The sequence below is a fragment of the Pseudonaja textilis genome, chromosome 2 (genome assembly GCF_049901715.1).
Source record: "Pseudonaja textilis isolate UNSWEBS1 chromosome 2, rPseTex1.2, whole genome shotgun sequence".
In the NCBI taxonomy this organism is placed as follows: domain Eukaryota; kingdom Metazoa; phylum Chordata; class Lepidosauria; order Squamata; family Elapidae; genus Pseudonaja; species Pseudonaja textilis.
The window spans coordinates 238,568,113-238,587,876 of record NC_141991.1 but is presented as its reverse complement, the minus strand read 5'-3'; the positions used below and the strand labels follow the sequence as shown (position 1 = coordinate 238,587,876).

Here is a 19,764-nt window from a genome sequence, read left to right as displayed (position 1 = left end):
TGAATAAGCATCTGACTGACATTGCGACCACAGCAAAAGGTTAAATTCTCCTTCTTCAACGTCCTAGAATTTAATTCAGTCCTGACTTCCTATTTGAGTTATTAAAGAAAAACCAGCTACTGAAAACCTGTTTCAGAATCAAGGTATCATTTAATAATTGAGTACATAGTAAAGATGAATTATCTAGGAAGCCACTTATTTCCGCACAGGCCTACTAAGTCTTTATCTTAAACATAAGATGCTGTACTGATTACAGCACAATTTGCTGATATTCAATAATAGGGAAGATAATGTTTTTTGCACTGAATAAACCTCTGACAGAGATAAAGTAGATCCTTGCTGTGGATTGAGTTCACCCAAAATTTGAATTTTCTTTATGCTCCTAGGTCTTTCCTTAGTTCGGCAAAATCCTCTAATTTCTGCTTAATTGTTTTCAAACTGTTAGTTTTATTGTTTTTACTCTTTAAAATCTTTTATGTATTTATATAATTAATTTTTTGGTAGTTTTAAAAAAGATGACTGTATAAACTTGTAATAATGTTTAAAAAGCTGTAGCAACATTAAATTATTCAAAATAAGTCAATTATTTTCTTCCCATATTAAAATAAGAATTCCAGGTAGTGTTGTCTCTCTCTCTGTGAATGATTTGTTTTTAGGTTTTAATTAGAATTCCCATAGCGTGCATTTATTTTTAAAAAATGTTTTTCATTGTTTTGAGCAGAAGGATGGGATTTAAGTTTAATAAAGAAATGCACACACGTGGGAAAAGTTTATGTTTTTACTAAACTTGAATATCTTTTTAAATGTCTGTCATAAATTCCACAGCTTTCTATTCGTGCTCAGCTTGGTGCAGCAGCAGAGACATTGTTAAAGAAAGGAAAAAACATTCCAGATGAATTACTAGTTGGCATCATGGTGGAAGCTATTAGGTATGACATTAATATCTGCTTAGCTTTTATTGTAATAGTAGGGTCAGATTTGGCATTGTAGTGATGCCTAAATTAGTCTAGAAATTGTCTCCCATTAAACAGAAAAATAATAAGAGCTTGTTTACACAGACAGGAAATATTAATCATAACATTACGTTATATTCACTGTCCAGCTTTCAGAGCCTTGTGGCTCTAAAATGACACACAAGGAAAATATATCCACATGTCTGCAAGATGAAACAAACAAAACAGCACCTGGTGGAAATAACAAATGATGTACAGGTAGTCCTCAACTTCCAACGTAATTGAGCCCAGAATTATAGTCATAAGTTGTGGTGGCTGCTAAGCGGGTTACCATGTGACTGTGCCAAATGTTATGACCTTTTTTATGGCAGTTGCTAAGTGAATGCTGCAATCCTTAAGCAAACCCATTTTCTTCAATGGGTATTTTTTGCTGGAAAACAAAAGTAAACACCAGAAACCAGCAAACTGCCAATAATCACTGTCACGTGACTGTAGGATGCTGCTAACAACCATAAATGTGGGCTGCCTGCCAAGCATCCAAAATACCATCGTATGACACGTGTGTGTGTGTGTGTGTGTGTGTAGGCTCTGGAACCAGATGATAAATAGTTCTGGGGAGGTCCATTGATACTTCAGATGGTTGCTAAGTAACCAATCATTAAGTGAGGACTACCTGCAATGTTATTTTTCCTACGTTTTTATTTTAGCTTGTTTTATTTAGCCCAAGCAAGTTTGTAAGTGGAGTCTAATATACGTTTGTAATATAGGGGATCACAATCATTAATTTTATTTTGGTTTTTGTGCCTTTGAATCAATCTTAACTCTTGGCTACCTCCTGGAGGAGTCCTTGCAGTTTTCTTGGCAATATTTTCAGAAGTAGCTTGCCTACGCCTGCCTCCTAAAGCTGGGAGAGACTAGATAGAATCATAGGGCTGAAAGGGACCTTGGAGGTCTTCTAGTCCAACTAGACAGAGACTAGCCTTAAGTCACCCAGCTGGCTTTAGACAATGGCAGGACTAGAATTCATAGTCTCCTGGTTCCTAGGCTGGTGCCTTATGACTACTTCATCAAACTGGCTCTCTTTTAATGTTTACACAAGTTATTATATAGACAATCATTGTGATTATGAAGTCTAAAAGGATTATTTTATGAAGTGTTCCTAATCTTAATTTGCCTGGGGTTTGACTCTTCCAAAGTCAAATGTAGCTTTTCAGCCAAACATAGTTCCCCTAAATACTTGGCCCTGTTCTTCTTTATTTATTGAGGCAGAGATATGTCAGTTGATACAAGTGCTAAGAATTTTAGAATGCTGCAATTATTAATAATCCTTTGAAGTTTCCCCCCCTCTTATGTTATTAGTTTCCTTGTTACTTGTAGAATGCAGCGTAGTTTTCACACAATTAATTCATGTAAGAATTTCATTGCAAAGCAACTCAAAATATAGTTCCACCAGGGGGCGAATCACAATAGGATACAATATACAGTATTTCAATATTGATATATTTGCCTCAGATATACCCAACTGCCTTCTTGCTTTTGCATTCTACCAAGTTTAGTGGTATTTGTGACATGAAAGTATTTGATTCAATTGGACGGTCACTTCCCAACCTTTCTCTCCCACTTCACTGTGAAGCACACCCCATCCCAACAACACTAATTAGTTATTGTTCCCCCCATTCCAATACTGATGGAAAGACTATTTTGAAAGAATTAGATTTGGAATTGGTAAAGTCCCGTGAAGGTAATGAAAGGGAGAGGACAGGCCCACCTTTCTTCTACTGATGATCTCATTATATCACTGTTTAAAGTGAAGAGCACCAGGTTGGGACATAACAAAGCTTCCCAGGAAAAGAAATAAAATATTAATGTAATGCCAGTGTAGGCAAAGACAACACTGGCACAGGTGTCATGTGGGAGTATCTTGAAGACGCATAAGAAAAAGTTTGTTGGGGCATGTTTTTGTCACAGGTTTATAAAAGTGAAGGAAAGCTTTTCACTTTAAGCTCATCACGGTTGGTGCTCATTTGAAAAGCACCAATTGTGAGAAGGTTGACTGAAGTGAGTTTACTTGGAATCTGTGCTTTTGATGTATCAGAATTCCAAAACAGAAATTTTGGAACAACATTGTAAATGTAGCAGTGGAAGAAGGAGCACATTTCAAAGGAATTTGTTTTACTTAGGCTTTAATAATTTCTTCCAAATATATTTCATTTTTGGTCTTGATCTCTCTTGTCAACCCCTGCCTCCCTTTTTTGATTTAGTCGGCTACAGCCAGAAAAGGGTTGGATCATGGATGGATTCCCAATGACACTCAATCAGGCCAAGCTGCTTGAAAAAGCACTGACTGGACGAGACCCAGACCAGACAGAAACTAATACAATAAACTTGAAAAAGCCCACACTGGTTACAGACCCTGCAGCTCCAAAAGAGCCCCCTGTGCGTTCACCTGGTCTTGACTTTGCGATTTTGTTAGATGTTACAGACTCCATTGTGATGAATCGGATAGCAACGGAGAAGGGTAAGTTCAGCATTTAAAGCATGTGGCAAGGGTCAAAGCTTACTGAGAGATTGACATCAAAACCTATAGTCTTTAATTAATGATGGGTAATTAGGACCTGAATTTCCATCACTAAGTAATGTGTTTTTTTATTTTAAAAATAAATTTTATTAATCATATTTTCATCATAAAACATATTTCCACTCATTACAGCCTTTCAATATCAGTGTTCACTCCCATTGACATACTATCTAATTATGTAGGTTGTTACTATATATTACATATTTGTTTTTGCATTCAACATAAACCAAATATTTACAGACTTACAAACATTATTTATCTCAACTTACTATAGCTCCTACATGCCCTTCATCTATCAGCTTTGCGTCTACCTTCCAACCAATTGTACCATAATTTCAAATCTCATAGTACGTGGCAATATGGTTTTAAAGCACAACATCATGTAACCAATCTGCTTAGTGACAGCAGTTCTGGAAATCTCTGGTTACCATTGTTGAGAACTGTGTGGGTTGCTAAGCAAGGACCTTATGTTGATCGCAACGTCCAACTTCCTGCTGCTTCCTCATTTTTTTTGTGGGAAACTAGCAGAGAAGGTCGCAAATTGCAACTATGTAACTGCGGGACTTTGAAACCATTGCAAATATGGGCTAATTGCCAACCACCCCAATCATGATCATGTGATCACTGAAGTGCTGAACGGTTGCTGTACGGTCATTAACAGAGTAGCACTTGTATGGCATGGTAGCCTGTTGATACACAAGCATTTTGGTGAAGCTGGGAAGAAGATCAATTTGTCTCTTTTATTCTTGCTATAAAATCCATCACTATGGATATTATAAATATTAGACACTATTAAAAGGATGTTATTCATCTTTGTTTCTTTACATCATACAGCCATAGAAATATGTTTCAAAAGTTTATTCTTTTTTTAATCCAACAGTTGACTCCTATGAAAGTGAACACAAAACCACTGCTCAAATTTCACAAACAGAAATCCAGGAAAGAGAGGAATTAAAATCAGCGTGGGGCCAGATGCAGCACAGGTTAGTTGCATTTTGGGTTGGGAGAGGTAGCAAGAATTAAAAAATATAGAAAACTTTGCCTGGATGATAACAACGTGTGGAATTTTCACTGTATGCCCATAGAAGAAATAATATGGCTAAACACTGACTTCTTTTTTGAACCAGCTGATAAATGTAAATAGATAATATCAAAATTCTGCATCAGTCTCGTAATAACAGAATTACAGAGTTGGAAGGGACCTTGGAGGTCTTCTAGTCCACCCTCTGCTCAGTCATTTCAGACAAATGGTTATCACCATTTCAGACAAATGGTTATCCAATCTCTTCTTAAAAACTTCCGGTGTTGGAGAATTGACAACTTCTGGAGGCAAGTTGTTCCACTGATTAATTGTTTTAACTGTCAGGAAATTTCTCCTTAATTCTAGGTTGCTTCTCTCCTTGATTAGTTTCCACCCATTGCTTCTTGTCCTGTCCTCAGGGGCTTTGGAAAATAGCTTGACTCCCCTCTTCTTTGTGGCAACTCCTGAGATATCGGAACATTGCTATCATGCCACCCTAAGCCTTCTTTTCATTAAACTAGACATACCCAATTCCAACATACCCAATTCTCAACATAGCTGGTAGGCATCTTTAAATGTTGATTGTAGTCATTTCTTCTTATTTGGATTATGAGCATCATTTCATGTCCCAAAGTTGTTGTTTCTTTTTTCAAGAGGCAACTGGACTTTGCCTCTTGGAAAAAACATATCCTTGGCCTGGATGACTGAGAATCTCCATAGACATTGAGCAACATTTCAGTATTTGTGATCTTGATTTTGATATTTTATTGTGTAGAATTATAGGATTCCTGGATGCTTGGCCCCAGTTAGAAGATTGGTATTCTGAACAGCAAAATATACTTATAAAAGTCAATGCAGATATTGAGAAAAGTCTTATGTGTCAAAGAATAAAAGAAATTTTAACAGGAGAAATCATCAAGATCCAAAGTAAAGGTACGAAATATTACTTTACATTAGATTTTTTTTTTTAAAAGTAAAGGAATTGCTGTGGATTTTACTCTGCTAGTCATTGCCAACTATAGGGGGAGGTGCTCGTCTCTGTTTCAAGCCCATTGAACCAGTGCTGTGCAAAGATATTTCTGCAGTCATGTGGCCAACATGATGTCATGGAGCACTGTTATCTTCCCACTGAAGTGATACCTATTTATCTACTAACATCTGCATCCTGCTAGGATGGCAGGAGCTGGAGAAGGTAACGGGAGCTCACCTCATCACATATCACTCAGGTCTCGAACCTGGGCTGCTGATTTTCCAGCCAACAAGCCCAGCATCTTAACTGCTGATCCACCACATGACCCCTTACTTTAGATAAAGTAAGCATTAACTGCCAAATACAGTTTCTTTTCCCTTAGCCTTTTCTTTATTTCCCCATAATGTTTAGATCATATTTTAATTTTAGGCATATCAAAATAGAGGTCTTGTTTTTTGTTCTTTGTGGCTTTGTGAAATGTCTTTATATTGTAAAATAAAAGATAAACAAGACAATGTTTTATGTGGTCTAACGTAAAGGATGGAGCTCAGTATTAATATCAATGCTATTTTTTCTTTCTTTTATGTTTTCATTTTAATCATTATTATATACAAATTAAAAACACCACTGCTCATTTTTATTCTTGGTTGTTTGTTCTGCTATATTTTCTACAATAATGGAAGAATGAAAACCCCGTCTTCTTGCTTGTACTGTCTGCTCAGAAACGGGGAAATATTTTTAGAAACTCATCAAATGTTCCCATGTTTATGCAACAGAGACATGTAAGTTCAGACTGCCTCTTTAGCTGAAGTGCTATGATTATATGTTACAGTCAAGGTGATAAACTGGTTTGATACTTAATCAATGGTATTGATTGAGATCATGTCAGATTGTATCTTTGATTGTATCAAAGACATTGTCTTGAGACAATAAATGCAGCCTTGTGGAACAAATCTTTGTTCAGGCATGGAGGATGAATCATATGGAAAATGCATCCTCCCCTATGCGATGAGAATCAGTTATCTATTCATGGGTAGCTAGGAACCTCAATGTTAACCAACATTTAAATACAACAATAACAAATGAGAGATGGTTCCAAATTGAATTATTCTGGCTTATTGAAATACAGTAATAGCATTTTTAATTAGTCATTTCAGCTGGACCAAATTCTGTAGCTACTTATTTGTCTTGAGGAATTAATTAAATTAATTATATATAACCGATTTACTGTAAAATCTTCCTGGCAAATGTCTAAAAGTAATTGTTCTGTTTTTAGTTTAACAATCATGAGGTTTTTGTTTAAAATCTTTTCATTGAGAACCACTGATAGCAATTTTTGGGGTCCAGTATTCTTTTGTTCCATTCTTATATAACATAATTCTTGATGTAATATTTTATTAACCTCATTAAATAGCTGTTTACATAATGACAAAACTTATTTTCTCCATTGTCTTTCTAGTACAGCAACCTACCCCTGTGAACTGTGCAGAAATACTATTTTTTTCTTTCAAAATTAGTATATGCTAGAGTTGTGGTCTTCATAATTTCATTAATCTTTTTACTTATAAACTGTTCTGACTGCATTTTTTTTCATAATGAATTTCTACTACATTTTCTTTACATAAAAGTTAATAATACAATTAGAGTATTCTTTATTGACCAAGTGTGTGGACACACATGGAATTTCTCTCCAGTGCATAAGAGTGCACATACAAACAACAAAGTGATAAATCATAAGATATCAATAAGAGAAGATAATAGGAAAGATGAGAAGGCTAAATAATAATACAGCCCTACTACATAGTTAGGCATAAGACAGTGCTGTAGAATTAGGGGTTTAGCAGAATGATGGCATGAAGGAAAAACTGTTTTTGTGTCTAGTTGTTTTGACAGGCAATGCCCTATAGCAGAGTCCCAAGGGGAGGAGTTGAAACAGTTTATATCCAGGATGTGAGGGGTCTGTAGATATTTTCTCAGCCCTCTTTCTGGATCATACGATCCAGACGAAGTCAGGATAGCAAAGGCTCAGAACAAACAAAGACTGGCAACAAAAGTCAAAGATAATAAAAAAAGTTTCTTCCAACATATAAATAACAAGAAAAAAATCAAGGAAACAGTCAGTCCACTAAAGAGAGAAGATGTCAAGGAAGTAACAGGCAACACAGAGAAAGCAGAACTGCTTAACTCATTCTTAGCATCTGTCTTCACTCAAAAAGAAACTATAGCTCAACCCACCAAAAACATAACTGTAAAAGACAGACCAGTAATAAAAGTTAAAATAAGCAAAAAAAAATAGTAAGAGAATACCTGTCTGATCTTGATGAAAACAAATCACCGGGGCCTGATGGATTCCATCCCAGAGTTTTAAAGGAGCTGGCAGAGGTCATCTCAGAACCACTGCACCATATCTTTCAAAAATCCTGGAGCACCGGGGAACTACCAGGGGACTGGAAAAGAACTGATGTGGTTCCCATCTTCAAAAAAGGAAAAAAAACAAACCCAGGAAACTATAGACCAATCAACCTAACATCAATACCCAGGAAGATACTAGAAAAGATAATAAAAAAACAGATCTGCCAACATCTAGAAACAAGTAAAGTAATAACTAGCAGTCAGCACGGGTTTGTTAAAAGCAGATCATGCCAAACCAATCTTATTTCATTCTTCAACACAGTGACTAAATTAGTAGACCAGCAAAATACTGTGGACATAATATATTTAGATTTCAGCAAGGCATTCGACAAAGTAGACCACAACCTACTTCTTAGTAATCTAGAAAAAAGTGGAATAGATAGTGCTACCACTAAATGGACTCACAACTGGCTGGCAAACTGTACTCAAAGAGTAGTCATTAATGGGTCTAAGTCTACATGGAGGGAAGTAAGCAGTGGGGTGCCACAAGGTTCCGTCTTAGGCCCAGTACTCTTCAATATCTTCATTAATGCCTTAGATGAAGGAATAGAAGGGGAACTTACCAAATTTGCAGATGATACTAAGCTGGCAGGAATAGCTAACACCCAAGAAGATAGGCTCAAGATCCAGATGGATCTTGACAGACTAGAACACTGGGCCATATCTGACAAAATGAAATTCAATGTAGAGAAAAGTAAAGTCCTACACTTAAGCAAGAAAAACCAAAAGTACACATATAGACTGGGTGAAACCAGGCTCAATAGCAATAACTATGAGAGGGATCTTGGAGTCTTAGTGGACAATCAGCTAAATATGAGCCAGCAGTGTGCAGCAGCAGCCAAAAAAGCTAATGCAATCCTAAATTGCATTAATAGAAGGATACAATAGAGGTCAAATGAGATATTAATACCGCTCTACAAAGCCTTAGTAAGACCACACCTAGAGTACTGCATCCAGTTTTGTTCACCACATTATAAAAAAGATGTTGAGACTCTAGAAAAAGTACAGAGAAGAGCAACCAGGATGATTAGGGGACTGGAGGCTAAAAACATACAATGAACGGTTGCAGGAACTGGGCTTGGCTAGTCTAGTAAAAAGAAGGACCAGGGGAGACATGATAGCAGTCTTCCAATATTTGAGGGGCTGCCACAGAGAGGAAGGGATCAAGTTATTTTCTAAAGCACCTATAGGCCAGACAAGGAATAATGGATGGAAACTGAACAAGGAGAGATTTAACCTGGAAATAAGGAGGAACTTTCTGACAACCAATGGGACAGCTCGCCCTCGGAAGTTGTGGGAGCTCCATCACTTGAGACTTTCAAGAAGAGATTGGACTGCCATTTGTCAGAAATGGTGTAGGGTCTCCTGCTTGGGCGGGGGGTTGGACTAGATGACCTACAAGATCCCTTCCAACTCTGATTATCTGTTAAATCTGTCATGCAGTATACAGTCCTCAGTTGAAAGAAGGCTCATTGCAATAATTTTTTATGCAGTCCTAACTAACCATTGAAGTTTGTACCTGTCCTATTTAGCTGCTATGGCAAACCAGGTAGTTACAGAAGTACAAGTGACAAACTCAATAATTTCTTTGAATAGCTGTATCAACAGCTCCTTGGGCAGTGTGAGCTTTCCTAGTTGAGGTATGCACAGTTGTAGTATTATTTAAATTTAAATATATATATTATAACAACGTGCTAGCCACATTAATCCGATGTGTTTTATTTCCATGAACAGCAGGGGACACTTTTAGAATGTTCCAAATATTTGAAAAAAATCACTGCTAAGTCGAAAGACATTTTTTCTTTCAAAATGGCAGCAGGCTGCATCTTGACACTCCATCTTCTCTTTTTCATTAGCTAGTGGAATGATGTCTGTCTCCAAAAGCCAAGAAAGACATATAGAGTTACTTCTAAGCAGTTTCCTTTATTGTTCCTCACCTATAGACAGAAATCTTGCCAAACTAAAGCAACTACAGATAGTTCCTGACAGTTCATTTAGTGAATGTTTGAAGTTACAACAGAAGTTAAAACAATGACTTATGACTGTTTTTCACACCTATGACCGTTGCAGCATCCCCATGGTCACGTGATCCAGATGCTTGGCAACTGACTCATATTTATGATGGTTGCAATGGCCCGGGATCATGTGATCACCTTTTTGTGACCTTTTGACAAGCACAGTCAATGAGGAAGCCAGATTTGCTTAACAACTGGGTTACTAACTTAATTAGTGCAACGATTCACTTAACAAAACTATGGCAAGAAAAATTCTAAAATGGGGGTAAAAACTTAACAAATGTCTCAGCAGCAGAAATTTTGGGTTCAATTGTGGTTGTAAGTTGAAAACGATCTGTGCCTGCATCATTAAAGAAATACTCTGAGAATTTCTAGGGAAGAGCTATCTTGACCCTCTTCCTCCCAATCAGTCTAAACTTCACTATCCCTTCATCCTTTGGAATGCAGCCCCTCCCTCCTGGGATTCCAGACTACATTTCTCCCAGGTGTGCAGTTTTCTCCCAAAATATTTTGGAATTATTCTGTGTAACATGATGTAACTTCCAAGGTAACCTGGGAGATTTTTAAATACTTTGAAGCAACAATGTGAGCTGGAGAGAGTTCTAATTTCTTGTTGCCTACTTTTGAGATTGTTCTCTTTCACAAATACCCATGCATCGTAAAATAGCAGAAATACAAAGAGCATGGTTGTGAGTTGAACTTCCTTGCCAGCCTGAAGAACTTAGGCAGAATATACACATCCTTCTGCATGTCGTAGACATTTCCAGTTTACTTTCCCTCAAGGGAGACATGACTCTTCTTCAAGGAGAGTCAGATCACCCTACCGTCTCCCTCTGGCAAGAAAAGATACTTAAAAAGATGATATTTTAAAAAGTGTAGACAGATTTCCAGAGAAGGTGTGGAAAGAGGCTGGGTAAAGTATGGGGCCTGTCATCTTCTCAATAATTTCTGAAAATAGATTTGGACCTCCAAGAAAATGGACCAGTCTAAAATCAGTTATCAGTTTAATTAATTAATTTTGACAACCAATTATAAGATAACAGGTATAAGTATAAGCATGGTGAAATGATGAAATGGATACATATAAGAAAAAAAGAAAGAAACAATAGGACAGGGACGGTAGGCACATTGGTATGCTTATGCATGCATTAATTTCAGTACTCAAAGCTGCCATCCAGTATACACTTGCTTGGGAATAAGTTTGAATGCTGTAGAACTTACTTCTGTGTAGACTTGTTGACACTTTCATGATAAACCTGTTTAACCATGCAGAGGTGTGGAATCCGTCTCTGTCCAGAAGTTCTTGAATGCTAATCCCAATATTCCATGCCTTAAGCCAAGCTGGGTTTGCTGGTAATTCTAGTTCAGGCAACATCTGGAAGGCCTCAAATTTCCTTAACGTGACAGTTTTGACTTGCAGTTTGTTACTCTTTTCTATATTATTAGGAATGAGATTAAGTAAATAGAAGCATAGCAATTTTTATTTCTTTATATTCATTTTCATCTTATTTTTTTATTCATTTTTCTTTTTTCTTTATCCATTGTAACTATATGTGAATCCTGAGAAATAATACTCAAGACATTTGAATATTTGCTGAAAAAAATAGTAAATATTGTATTGTATTGCATTGCATTGCATTGCATTGCATTGCATTGTATTATATGATATTTATTATATTATTACTATATTGTGTGTGTGTGTGTGTGTGTGTGTGCTTTGCTGCTATTCCTGTATTGAAGGAAAAGAAAAGGAAAAGTTAGAAGGTGAAAAAGAGAAGGAGGCCATCCACCTTTTGCCAGAAGAATCATTCATAGAAAAAATGGAAGAAGCAGCCCTATTGGCAGAATTACAGGAGCCCCCACCTCCACCCCCTGCAACTAAAGGTTTGTGGAACTTCATGCATGCAACCCTCCATTTAGAAACTGAACTGATGCTCCAGGACAAGCCATTTTTGGCATCCATTTCTTTATGGTCACTTTTAAATAGTGTATGTTGCCTTCTGGCCCATGTACTTCTACAAGCAGATTGATGGCTTTACAGAGCTCTTTTCAGTGTAAGAAGAAAGTCCCTTTTGGCTTTAATTTCATTGGTGAATTCTAAGGCCAGGCCTAGAAAATATGCAAAAAGACTACCTGAGAAATTTCATAGTGAATGCAGTGGGACAGAACCATAAACAGAAGCAGCATGAAACAAATGTGCCAGTTCTGTCCATAGCATGGAACATGGTATTGTCCTGATGCCAAATGAGAGGGACAGCAATGTGTATATATGTGCATTCACCCAACCATATAGAGCAGGGGTGTTGAACTCAAGTCCTGTGGGCCAGATCCGGCCCATGGGGCACTTAGATCTGGCCCATGGGACCCTTAGATCTGGCCCATGGGGCCGCTCTGGAAACAGCGAACAACTGGCCCTTGGTGCCTCTGCTAGTGAAAATGGAGCTCCATTTTCACTGGCAGAGCACTACAGGTGACCCCTACAGGCACCCCCGACACAAGTAATGTTGAGCTGGCCACGCCCCGGCCACGCCCCCCGCCCCCTGAGATCAAACACAAGCCTAATGCGGCCCACAATGAAATTGAGTTTGACACCCTTGATGCAGAGCTTTAGCAGTGGAGATGTTTTGTAATTTGATTATCAATCTGCAGTCTTCAACTTCTCGGTGAAAAGTGGGGTGTAATGTAATTAATAAATAGCTAGTGGTAAAAAGGTAAAAGCAAGCAGACAATTTCATGACAATACTTTCTCTATAATTAGATATATAGTGTTATGTCTGGGAGCCAGTGTGGTGTGGAAGTTAAAGTGCAGGACTAGGAGAAAGGATACTCAGGTTCTAGTCCTTCCTTAGGCATGGAAAATAATTGGATGCTCCTGAGTCATTCACCCAGCCCTCATCAATGTCAGGCTGTGTGATGAGCCAGCTGAGAAACAACTCAGAAACATTGTTGCTTCATGCATTAATAGTTTTGCAGTAAAAAATAAACAAATACAATGCAAAACCAAATATTTTTGCTTCCCAAGTAGGTCTATGATAATTAGTTACCATAACCCAGAGTAAAAGTTAAGAAATTGGCAATCGAGAGATATGATCACGTTCCCCCTTATTTGAGTTTAATCCTAGACAAGATCAAAATCCAACTTAACAAGAGCAAGGTAATAAATTTCAAAATATTTCAAATCTATGTTAAATGTCCTACAGAGACCACTCCATCAGAGTTACCTGCTAAAGGTAAAAAGGGAAAGAAAGAAGAAACAATCAAAGGAAAAGAATCAGCAGCTAAATCAGGTAAGGATAATTTTGTTAAATTTAGTACTTGCTAATTACAATATATTCATGACTTTCCTTTTCAAACAACTGTGGCATATTTTGATTATATTTTGGTTGATTGATTGATCAAAATAGAGTTGACAAAGAGAAGACGATACTTTTTATAAAAGGTTCTTAATCCTATATAAGAATCACTGTATTTTGTGAGGATGTAGGTAAAAGTATTGTATGTTGGTTTGGAAAATAGTCGCTCAAATAGAGATCCCAATTTATATAGAATAAAATAAAACTGAGCTTTGGATGCACTTAATTCATCCTAGCCAAAATGTACAAAAATTGACCTGTACTGTATTTATGGTTAGCAGGAAAACTTCATATGGCGTGAAAACAGTTCAGGCTGATAATGGAATAAATTGTAGCTTTGGCAGACATGTTTGTAAAGAACTGCATTCTATTTGCTGGTTGAATTTCCTGGTAGATATTTTAAATCTGAAATGAGAGTTAATATGTTATAGTAGAGGCTTCTGGAGTTAAAATGTATATTTACATGGTCAACAAATCAGATGAAAAATCAATCTATATATATAAAAGCGAAACACCACTCAGGCATTATCACAAAATCTCCAGAACCGTAAAGCCTACAAACTTGAAATTTGGCACATATGTTCCTCTTGGCTTCCAGGTGCTCACTAAGAAAGATTTTTTTCAAAATGACCATCAGAGCATTAGTGTTTCGTATATTATAGTTAACACGCTCTGATGCTAAGGAGTTCTACTCCCCTTCTCCATCTGAAAAAGAAATCTGTTCTAAATGCAAAACACAAGCAGAAAAGATGAGTTTCCGTTTTAGTTTCATAGCAGCAACCAGCTTTAGTACAAAACAGTTGAGCTAAGCCATGCCCAGGCTCATTGCTGTCTTCTTGCTCACACAGCAAATACTGTTTCAGTTTCCATGTTTCAGTTTCCAAACAGCCCTCAACTCTCACACACTGACAGGATGCTAGCCAGATGAATACTGATGGATGCTGGTAGGCAGAGGCACAATTTTCCCCCCTTATTTTTCTCCCCAAAAACTAAGCCCGATCACATAGTTTCGTAGTGAAGCCACAGGTACAGACCTAGTACTGAATAAAATTAAGTTGGCAGCGTTTGTATTTCCAGCTTACTTGTAGTTAAGTCAGTTCCCCCTTCTCGTATTCACGATGATGTCCCAAAGCTATAAACAAAAAGGGTAGCACATTTATTTAAAATCTGTTGTCACTCTATGTCATATAAATGCAAACATTTGGATTTAGGAATATATTAATTGAAGGAATAAATGACAGATTATTTTTGACACAAATTGAACAGTTATGTTGGCACTGACATCTTGAGGACTAGATACAGTAGCTCAATAACCAGATTATTTTGTATCAGAATCTCAAGTGTAATTATGCACAAAGGAAATGACCAGAAATTCAATCCAAGATTGAAAAAAATGTTCTTGGGAACAAGTGGTGTGATACCTTAGTAAGCCCGAGCAAAGAAGTTATATAAGGAGTCCAAAGAATCTCCAGAAAATCCCTTCCAGTGCAAGAACTAATGGGGGAGTAGTAAAATTGGTTACCAGCATGTGATGGATGAGAAATCCAGATAGGAACATAAATAACTAGTTCCCACTCTACTGCATATTAATCATATATTGTGGTTCAGTCACAGGGTGGCTAATGTCTAAAACATCCTACCTTTTCATTTGTTGCAACTGTTCAAAGATTCACTGTTCAGAAAAACATAAATCTTGAAAAAAATGAAGTCTGAGTCTGGAATAGGGCAAGAAAAAGCCCTTGGAGAAAGTTTAGTGCAAACTTCTGTGTCCCCCCCACTTTAAGACTTGTGGACTTCCACTCCCAGAATTCTCCAGTCAGCAAAGTTGGCTGAGGAATTCTGGGAGTTGAAGTCCACAAAAGTCTTAAAGTTGCCAAGTTTGGAGACCTCTGTTCTGTATAGATAGTAGAGGGTGGTCTAATCTCATTTTCTTTCCTTCCCAAGAAACTTTAGAGCATCTTTTCGTATACAGACACAAATATAAATGCATACTTACATAAACAAATGTGCATATATGACACTATGATCAAAATCAAAGACCCCAAATGCTGGTCCAAAAAAAGCACATTTATAATGGTGATAGCAGCTTGTGGCAATGTTACAAACTGATTGCCATGAGAGCAAGACGTCAATCTTTCTATGGCATAAGACAATCTAAATATACTGCTTTCTACTGTTCTTAGGTCATTTCTTCTCATCTTCTCCCTGAAAAAAAAAAGTCATTTTACTTTTCTTTGTATTTAAGGAACTCCACGAGCAAAAGGACAGGCAAAATCTATGTCATCTTCCCCTGAAGATATGTTGCCTTTTAGTACTATTGAACCACCTCCAATCAAACCTGGGTCAAGTGAATGGATTTACTGTGATGATCCAATACCCCAAGTAAGCTGTCCAGAAACATCAGTTCATGATTTTCCTTTCCTTTCCTTTCCTTTCCTTTCCTTTCCTTTCCTTTCCTTTCCTTTCCTTTCCTTTCCCTGTTCATGATGATCCTTTCCTTTGTCCGTCCTTCCTTCCTTCCTTCCTTCCTTCCTTCCTTCCTTCCTTCCTTCCTTCCTTCCTTCCTTCCTTCCTTCCTTCCCTTACAAAGTTCAGTGATCAGAAATACGTTTTGTGACCCAGATCCTCATCCAGATTAGACAGAGGACAAGTGGATCGGGCTGGAGAAATTAGCTTTATTTTGTCTTTTTTTTAAATTTTGAAAGAAATCTCTGCCATATTTTATACGGCATTTTATATAGATTGATTTGTGATTCTTCAGATCCTTACTTCTACATTCTTTAACTAGTTAAGAATGGCTCTTACCTTCTGTCTTGCTAGTTCAACATGAAGACATGATGGGTTAAGTGTTACATAAAAATAAAACTTTTGAGAAAAGTGGGTTTTTAATACTTATTTTTCAGTATTTGTCTCCTACTGTTCCAAGAAAATTAGATCTGATTCTATCAGCACTGTCTAATTAAGACAGTTTATGCTGAGTAATAGTAACTAACTCATATATTAGATTCATACACTATTGTAAACTTTAAATCTAGAAAGTGAAACTGCTTTCTTCATATAACTTAGGCAGAGCTGCTACCTTTTCTCTGATTTTTGTGTGGAAAGGTTTCCAAGACCAGAGAATTTTAGGCTGTTTAGTGTGAGATGCAATCCATTCTATTTTTACACGCTTCCTGTTTGGTATAGCTACCTATATAACAAACTTGACCAAGCATCTAGTCAAGAAATATAAAAAGATAATAAAATCAGTGCAGTAAAATAAATGAATTGTCCTTGATAGCAGGGCAATTATTGCCTGGGTTTATCTAGCAGGTGAGAATGAGTAAGAAGTAACTTTCTTATCAGAAAACTTTGCCTACAGCCCAAGAGGACCTTGGCTGATACACGGCCAGAGGACCTTGGCTGATACACGGGTACATATGACATACTCTCTTTCCCTTAACACTTAAGATAGGCAGTGTATAAATAAATTCATGTGAATTCTGTATTATTTCAACTTAACAGGAAATAGCAGAATTCCTAGTTCCTTATTGGGAAACAATAGAGAAAACATACATCAACAACATCAAAGCAACCCTTAGATGCCTCAGAGATGAGCAACATGTTATCATTTATTACCTGTCAGACATAAGGTGAGTGTTGGGACTGTTGGACTCAACTTCCTCATGTCCCTTTTTCTACTGTCTTCCAACCCCCTGGATGGTCTTTCATTTCCCTGTTCACAGAAACCATTTCAAGGACTATTTGAAGCGTCCAGACCACAAGCAGGAATTTGTGACTCAGTGGCAAGTCGATTATAATTCAGTGACTGATGACTTATGGGACGATGATGAAACAAAAGAAGAACTCCATCAAAGAGTTACTGTAAGAATTAACTAAAAGTAGAGGATGGTTTACTAATTTGTAGCAAGTTGGTTTTGTTTCTTATTAAGTTGAATGGGGCATTGTAGGAAAATACACCTCGAGACTTCATTTCTAAACAGCTTCCACTGAAATAAACTAGTGCCAGCAAATATTTTGCATTATTTTTACCAATTCTCATTCCATGAAAGACAATTAGTTTATCCTTTTTTTTTAAAGACATTCTTGCAAAAGCAAAAAACTTTGGGGAACAGTTTGGAAGTAGAATATGGAGCTTCCTTAAATTATAAAGTTGTGTAGGAGTGGATGTGAACATACAGGTAGTCCTTGATTTAAGACTACCATTGAGCCAACAATTCTTTGTGCTAAGTGAGACGTTTGCTAAGTGACTTTTGCCCCATTTTATGACCTTTCTTGCCGCAGTTGTTAAGTGAACCACTGCAGTTGTTAGCAACACAGTTGTTAAGGGAATCTGGTTTCCTCATTGACTTTGCTTGTCAAAAAGTGACAAAGGATGATCCTGGAACACTGCAACTGTCATTAATTTGAGTCAGTTGCCAAGCGCCTGAATTTTGATCACATGACTCTGGAGATGCTGCAAAGGTCATAAGTGTGAAAAACAGTCACAAGTCACTTTTTTCAATGCTGTAACTTCAAACCGTCACTAAATGAACTGTTGTAAATTAAGGACTACCTGTACTGTACTGTCTTTCACTGCCAGCCGATATCAAGGGTTAAGCATTATGTTTTAAAACACAGCTTTCCAACTTTACCTAGTGACTGTCCCCCAAATGAGACTTTATGTTCCACAGAATAAATATATTTTTGGTGATGAGATTAGTTAACCGATCAATGAATTCTGTGGTTCATTGAATATAGGATTATTTGTTTGTCACCAACGTACTCTTAAATGTGCCAGTGAGCTTGGTTTCCTCCATGTAACACAGAAAGCTCTACCAGGTTCTCAGCTCATGGTATCTAGCAAGACTCTAAAGATGAAAGGACTAAAAACTGGCTTATCTCTAAAAACACACACGGTAAATGTGGCCACTGACCACAACACCTGCTTAGGTTACTAGGAATGACAAGTTTATGGTCTCACCTTTCCAAGCAGCTTGTCAAGTCAGATAAAAGAGGGAAAGGAACAGCAAGTTTGTCTTAAAGAAAGCAGTGCTTAAAGCCTCATTGGGTTGAAGGCAATAATTTTCCACACTGCGGTGGAAAGTGGCTTTTAAAAAACAGACTCTTTTTCAATCCATCATAAACTAATGAGATGAAAGCAGTGAAGTCATATCCTTTCCTATTTAATTGAAAAAAACTAAACAGTAAAAACATGCACTCTAACGCTGCATGCCAACGTGTAAATGGACTAGCAATATAATAGTTTCAGTCTACCCTGAAAGTATTTCTTTTGCAAGTATGTTATCATATAATAGAATAAATTAACATAATGTCAGTTTATGGAAATGTTTGCTTTAGTGTTATCTTTATTTTTTCATGATTTCAATATTAAATTGTACTAAATATAACTCATGAAAGAAAAGCTATTCAAGCGTTTTTCTAGATCAGAAAACACCTATAGCTTTAGTTCTGGGACAGGATTGTTCTTGTTGTTTTGGCTAATAACTAGAATTGTTGTTGCATACTAATCAGAGCATGATTCCTTCCAATTTGATCTATTTTACTTCTTTAAAAAGAGATTTTTTTAAAATTGAAGCAGCACCTTACAATGAGAACTAAAAGCATTAGCCACCAGCAATATACATATCATATTGTACAGCCTTTTACTGTGTAAGTTAAGACTAGTAGTTTTTTCCAGATGTTTTGTATTTCCATTTCCACAATCCCTTACTATTGGCTCTGTTGACTGCTTGAAGATCTGTAAATCAAAATGTTTCTTCTTGCTATGTGATGTATGGCCCAGGGTCTTTGCCATAAAACTGGTTTAAGAAACCAATAACAACCGTATATAATCTGATTTCTGACCCATTAGAAATGCTTTTGATGATGAAAACGTCCCTAGAAAGAATCCAATTCACATTCACAATTCACCTTTGTATGGGCTGAATGTTCCATGCTTCTGTAGAGGATATCAGATCCACCTGATAATACTGGCAGCTTTATCTCTCACCAGCTTTCCCCCTGGCCAAAAAAGTCGTATCTAATCCTTTATTTTTTCAGACAGCAACAATTCTGGCAAGGAGAGACAGAAGATAGTTTAAATTCCATGAATAAAATGTTTTGAGATTTTTTTTAACAATAAGGTTTTGTATCAGTTGTATTGAAACCATGAAAATCTACTGGTTTCTATATGGTTTCGTACATATAAGGCAGGGATACACCACATTTTAGACTCTGAGAACCACATTTGATCACTGAGTTGAGTGACAAAAATATTTAATTTGATTAATTGATTTAATATGGTCTGTGTCCATTATCTACAAATTTGCACTCCTTAGGTCACCTTTAAATTGCATTTTGATTATAACTTTGATGTGATCCTTAATTCCAGTATGTATAAAAGTGGGCAGCTGGTATCTGCTGTAGAATTGCATTTAACTAGTTTATTGGGGTCGGGAGGGAGGATTGGGCTGAAACATT

The 19,764-nt window shown here is 36.9% G+C and overlaps 1 protein-coding gene across 3 annotated transcripts in view; it reads left to right on the top strand.

The window, feature by feature from the left end:
• SPEF2 (sperm flagellar and cilia associated 2) overlaps positions 1–19,764 on the top strand; it is a 106,722-nt gene that overhangs the window by 46,122 nt on the left and 40,836 nt on the right. For all 3 annotated transcript variants that reach the window (XM_026713728.2, XM_087927381.1, XM_087927382.1), the window contains exons 15-23: positions 826–929; positions 3,215–3,471; positions 4,412–4,514; positions 5,328–5,485; positions 11,690–11,833; positions 13,150–13,236; positions 15,548–15,684; positions 16,807–16,934; positions 17,028–17,166. In XM_026713728.2, coding sequence (XP_026569513.2) covers positions 826–929; positions 3,215–3,471; positions 4,412–4,514; positions 5,328–5,485; positions 11,690–11,833; positions 13,150–13,236; positions 15,548–15,684; positions 16,807–16,934; positions 17,028–17,166 — 1,257 coding nt within the window. The remainder of the gene's footprint in view (positions 1–825; positions 930–3,214; positions 3,472–4,411; positions 4,515–5,327; positions 5,486–11,689; positions 11,834–13,149; positions 13,237–15,547; positions 15,685–16,806; positions 16,935–17,027; positions 17,167–19,764) is intronic.